The sequence below is a fragment of the Primulina huaijiensis genome, chromosome 2 (genome assembly GCF_012295235.1).
Source record: "Primulina huaijiensis isolate GDHJ02 chromosome 2, ASM1229523v2, whole genome shotgun sequence".
In the NCBI taxonomy this organism is placed as follows: Eukaryota; Viridiplantae; Streptophyta; class Magnoliopsida; order Lamiales; family Gesneriaceae; genus Primulina; species Primulina huaijiensis.
In genome coordinates this window covers 3734194-3739824 of record NC_133307.1, presented here as the reverse complement: position 1 = coordinate 3739824, position 5631 = coordinate 3734194, and the positions used below count along the sequence as shown (strand labels likewise).

At 30.1% G+C, this 5631-nt stretch overlaps 2 protein-coding genes across 2 annotated transcripts in view; one reads left to right on the top strand and one right to left on the bottom strand.

Annotated features, from left to right (window-relative positions):
• LOC140964686 (UDP-glycosyltransferase 74E1-like) overlaps positions 1 to 4003 on the top strand; it is an 8133-nt gene extending 4130 nt beyond the window's left edge. The window contains exon 2 of the mRNA XM_073424560.1: positions 3209 to 4003. Coding sequence (XP_073280661.1) covers positions 3209 to 3937 — 729 coding nt within the window. The 3' untranslated portion in view covers positions 3938 to 4003. The remainder of the gene's footprint in view (positions 1 to 3208) is intronic.
• Positions 4004 to 4013: 10 nt separating this feature from the next.
• LOC140964696 (pelargonidin 3-O-(6-caffeoylglucoside) 5-O-(6-O-malonylglucoside) 4'''-malonyltransferase-like) overlaps positions 4014 to 5631 on the bottom strand; it is a 6380-nt gene continuing 4762 nt past the window's right edge. Inside the window, exon 3 of the mRNA XM_073424570.1 lies at positions 4014 to 4195. Coding sequence (XP_073280671.1) covers positions 4074 to 4195 — 122 coding nt within the window. The 3' untranslated portion in view covers positions 4014 to 4073. The remainder of the gene's footprint in view (positions 4196 to 5631) is intronic.

Genomic DNA, 5631 nt, shown 5'->3' with positions numbered 1-5631 from the left:
AAAAAAATCAGAATATATGTCAAAGTACATCATTTTCTGATTCCGAATAACGATCACATTATTATTACGTTACAATGATAAATAAATTATTATTTTTAGTTTATCATCATAGTCTTTATCTCAATAAACACATTTTTGAATGTAGGATGTTAAATTTAAAATTGACATTAGATAATTATAGTATTAATTCTAACATTCTTTTTTTATTCTTCTCAATATATTAATTTTTATATCTTCAAATATATTAATCTATTTATTATTTTATACCAAGTATAATAATTATTTGGTTAATTGATCACATTTAAGGTTAAATGTTTAGAAAAAATTCTAATATATCTTTAAAGACCAATAGATGATGAAATTAAATTTGAAATCATGATAAAAAATAAGAAAATGTAGAACACTACAGTGCATAAATTTTCGCTTTGTACAGTGACAAAGCATAAGGTAAGACCAAGTGAGATACTTATATATATGAGTCTCATTCAACTTAGTCCCATTATAATATTTTTATTAACCCACTTTGTCCTTCGTTTTTATTTAACTAACTTTGCAGTGTAACTAATTCAAGCATTAATTTTTTTATTTTTTTAGTACATTGTGGCCTCCACTCTCACCGACTTCAATCTTTAGAAGTCGTTATTAGTAATTTTAGGTAATAGACAATTATTTGGTTTTTATTTTCTGTCTTTTGATTAATTGTGTAATTTTTTATATTCTACCTAATTCGTTTTTAGAATTTTTATTGAATTTTCATAATCATGATTAGAAGTGTTGCATGTAAACAATATAAAATTAATATATTTTAAAATATTAATATTGAAGTGTCGAATAAATGTATTAAATAATTATTTAAGAACTTTTAGAAAAATAATATACATAATAATTCAGATTTAAAGATTAACATACAAATAAAGAATTGCAATGAATATCTTATAAAATAAATGGTGTTAGCCCAAAAAGATTAAATATGATTATTGTAAATGAATTTTTCTTAATTAATTAAAAAATTTCAGCAAATGCGCCGAATTAATTAGAATGTTTTCAATATAGTATGTCGATAAATATTTTTCCATATGAGTTAATGATTGAGTCCTTATGAACATTTAAAAAAAATGTGCCTTTAGTTATAGTAACGGTGGCTTATAATTTAAAATATTAAATGAAACAAATTATCAAGATAAAAAATTAATTAAAAAATTCAAGAATATGTTATTACTCAATTAGTTTAATTGACACGCTCTTTAGTTTGCTGATTTAATAAATGTTAAATCCACAATCACTGAGTTTGACAAGAATTCTTGTAGAATAAAATACAATTAAAATAAATTATTTGATTGTATATATAATAAAATTTTGTATATTTCATATATGTATGATTTATTTCATTTATAAGGTTGAAATTTTATATATTATGATATAAGATTTGTTATGCATCTTAACATCGATAAATTCATTAAAAATTTATTGATTTATATTTTAATTCTTGTTACCACATAATTTTGGTTTCGCCCCAGAGTTTGTGTATTCGTTTGCTTGAATCTAATGTTCCACATTTTGCTAAGACTCAGAACTTGTCAAACATGAAAGTAGATATTAATTTAAAGATATGATAATACTTATTTATTTTAATAAACGTGTTTGTTATTCACGATATTGATAAAAATAACTTAAAAATAATATGTTGATGAACATATTGTCAGGAATCCAAAAACACATTTCAAATGTCAACTTTGACACTTGATTTTCAGTGACTACCAAAATATTTGAACAACCAACAATTTATGGACAAAATACTAACATCTTAATTTTAAAATCAAGATGATATTCTCCCTTTTACATGAGGAATTCGTAATTGAAAATCGACAATATTAGATATATAGATATTTAATATAAACCCGTGTGAGCTCATTTAGGCCCACCTTTAAATAGGTTGACAAAATTTCAACCCAACTCATTTAAATTGTTTGGTGGTGTGGGCCAATAGATGGACCCAACTCAAATTGATGGGCCTAATCACAACGATCATTTACCTTGTTTTATTCAAATAATTTATAAATATAAACCGCCAAAAAATGTTGGTTGAATTTGTTTAATTTAAACACATAAATTCTAGCTAACGGTTATAAGTAAAGAGATTTAAAAATTAGAATTTTTTTTTATAAAAATGGTATATTATAATAAATTTTTTAACCATTTTTTATTAAAGTAATTTTAAATATAAAATTTTGTAAAAAAATATTTTTTTAACTCATAAGTTATAGCCAACGTCACAAAAAAATAAAATAAAATAACGAGGACATGAAAAAAATTTTAATAAGGCATCAAAAAAAATTCACAATTGAACAATGAACTATTTCTAAACTTTAATTAATTGAATTGGCATAATGAAAAGATAAATAAAAAAACTAAATCATTGCAATAAAAATAATATATTGTAATGTGGGTAGACAACAATAAAAGCAAGCAATTAATAGTAAAATCATAATTTTAAAATCAAGATAATAATCTCCCCTTTATATGAGGAATTCATGATTGAAAAGCGATAATAATAGATATATTGATATTTAATACAAACTCGCTCGGACTCATTTAGTCCCACCTTTAAATAGGTTGACAAAATTTCAACCCAACACACTTAAATTATTTGGCGATGTGGGCCAAAGAGACGAACTCAACCCAAATTGACGGGTCTAATCACACCGATCTTTTACCGTGTTTTATTCAAATAATTTATAAATATAAACCACAAAAAATGTTGGTTCAAAATTTTTTTATTTAAACACATAAATTCTAGCAAACTGTAACAATTAAAGAGATTTAAAAATTAGAATTTTTTTTTATAAAAATGGTATATCACAATAAAGTTTTTAACCATATTTTATTAAAGAAAATTTCTTTTGCAAAAAATATTTTTTAAAACTAATAAGTTATAGCCAAAGTCACCAAAATAAATAATGAGGACATGAAAAAAANAAATCTAAATTGATAATGTGGGTAGACAACATTAAAAGCATGCAATTAATAAGTTAGACAACATTAAAAACAAGTAATTAATAAAACAAGTAATTAATAAGGAGATAAATGAAAATTCACATATAAAGTCACATATTTATATATATAATATATATACACACACACACACTTTTTGATCATATAAATAATCATGAGTAGGTTAATTTCTTGATTTTTTTTTTTCCGTCAAAAGGTGCTAAAATGGATGGCTAGACTATATCCCATCCTTGCTATAGGACCAAGCATTCCATCAATGTACATAGACAAAAGACTGCAAAAGAATTACGAGTATGGACTCAACCTCTCCGCTCCAAAAGCTGAATCTTGCCTACAATGGCTCAACAACAAGCAAGACCACTCTGTCATCTACGTATCATTCGGAAGCCTCGCAAACCTAGACCAAAAACAAATGGAGGAGCTTGCATGGGGATTGACAGACAGCGGATGCGACTTTATATGGGTAGTTAGAGATCCTGAATTCACCAAGCTTCCTCAAGGTTTCACTTCTAGCCCATCATCAAAGAACGGCCTAGTCGTGAAATGGTGCAATCAACTAGAAGTCTTGTCCCACCGAGCCGTAGGGTGTTTTTTGACGCACTGTGGATGGAATTCGACGTTGGAGGCATTGAGTTTGGGGGTTCCCATGGTGGCTATGCCTCAATGGACGGATCAAACGACCAACGCTAAGTTGGTCGTGGATGTTTGGCAAACGGGAGTTCGCGTCGAGATTGGTGAAGATGGGATTGTTAAGAAAGATGAAATAGTAGCTTGTGTTAAAGAAGTTATGGAAGGAGATAAAGGGAATGAAACAAGGAGAAATGCTTTGAAATGGAAGGGTTTAGCAAAAGATGCCATTAGTAAAGGTGGAAGCTCGGATAAAAATATTATGAAGTTTGTTATGGAACTTGTGAATTCAAATTAACAGGACCTTTTCTTTGACATATATCAGATAATTTACTAATATTTAATAATAATTGTATTGACTTTATTCCTTGCACTGATCTTATTATTACAGACACGGATGAGAAATCTTATTCCAAACAAAGTAAACATCTTCGTCAATTTGTAATGAGCTTCATAACATCTTCATCTTGTTCAAAATAAGCCATGTCGGACTCACGCAAATACACCCATGCCTCAATCCCATCATTCTCTTTGGTGTTCATCAATATCACCATGTCTTGAACATATACATGTTAGGTGAGATTTTAATAAATGTGGGTGGGGCCCACATTAATTAAAATATTAAAAATAACAACATCCCACATCGGAAGTTTACAGAAATTGCTGGAGGGAATTAGTTATAAATAGAGCTCAATTCCTTCAGTTATTGTATCCCAAAATCAAAAGTTTTTTAGCTTTGATAAATAGAGAGTGCATATAAAAAAAGAGTGTATTTTTTTCTTGAGTGCGAAAATTCTCTTGTGTGAGTTAGAGAAATTATTTTCTCGGTATACTCGGGTTGGGAGTGTGAGAAATATTGAGTGTATTGGTGTATACATTTGTTGTAATATTTCTTCCGGTTATAAAAGTTGCAGTGCTCCGTGGACGTAGCCTATATTGGGTGAACCACGTAAATCTTTGTGTTCTTGTTGGTTATTTTATTCCGCAAGTTTTTGGGTACTATTATCATCGTGGTCGGCATCGTTTCGGGGGTGTAATTACCCAACAACTGGTATCCGAGCCTTGTTGTTAAAATTCTTAAGAATTCTGAGTATGCTCTGTGGTTGCAGCTTTGTCTGATCTTCCACATCAGAAAGGATTTTTTAGATTTTTTACGAAGGCTAGAGAAGTGATGGCCGGAGATGATGGATCGGGACCAGGAATCAACAAGTTCGACGGTACAGATTTTACGTTCTGGCGACTACAAATTATTGATTATTTGTATAGCAAGAAGTTGCATCAACCTCTATCTGGAAAAAAGCCGGAAAAGATGGAGGATGGTGACTGGAAGCTTCTTGACCGGCAAGTGTTAGGTGTGATACGATTGACCCTAACGAAGAACGTGGCACATAACGTGGCGGAGGCAAAAACAACGGAAGAGATGATGTCCATTTTGTCGGACATGTACGAAAAGCCATCGGCAAATAATAAAGTACATCTCATGAAGAAGTTATTTAACTTGAAGATGAGAGAAGATGCATCGGTGGCTAAACACATCAATGAATTCAACACGATTGTTTCACAGCTAACATCGGTTGAAATTAAATTTGATGATGAGATTCGGGCACTTATTCTTTTGGCGTCTTTACCAGACAATTGGGAACCGATGCGGGCAGCGGTTAGCAACTCTGTTGGAAAAAGAAAGCTACAATTCAATGATGTCAGAGATCAAATTCTTGCTGAAGAAGTTCGCAGGATGGATTCGGGTGAAGGAACATCATTGAGATCTGCTCTAAATCTCGAGAATAGAGGAAGGAGCAGGAGTGGCGAAAAGAGTTTTAACCAATGGCATGGTAGATCCAAGTCAAGAAATGGAAAAGACAAAAGCAACTTTGAAAAGAATGTGAAGTGCTGGAGCTGTGGTGAGACTGGTCACTTGAAAAAGAATTGCAGATCAACAAAGGACGACGCTAATGTTGTTACTGAGGAGGTACATGATGCTCTATTACTATC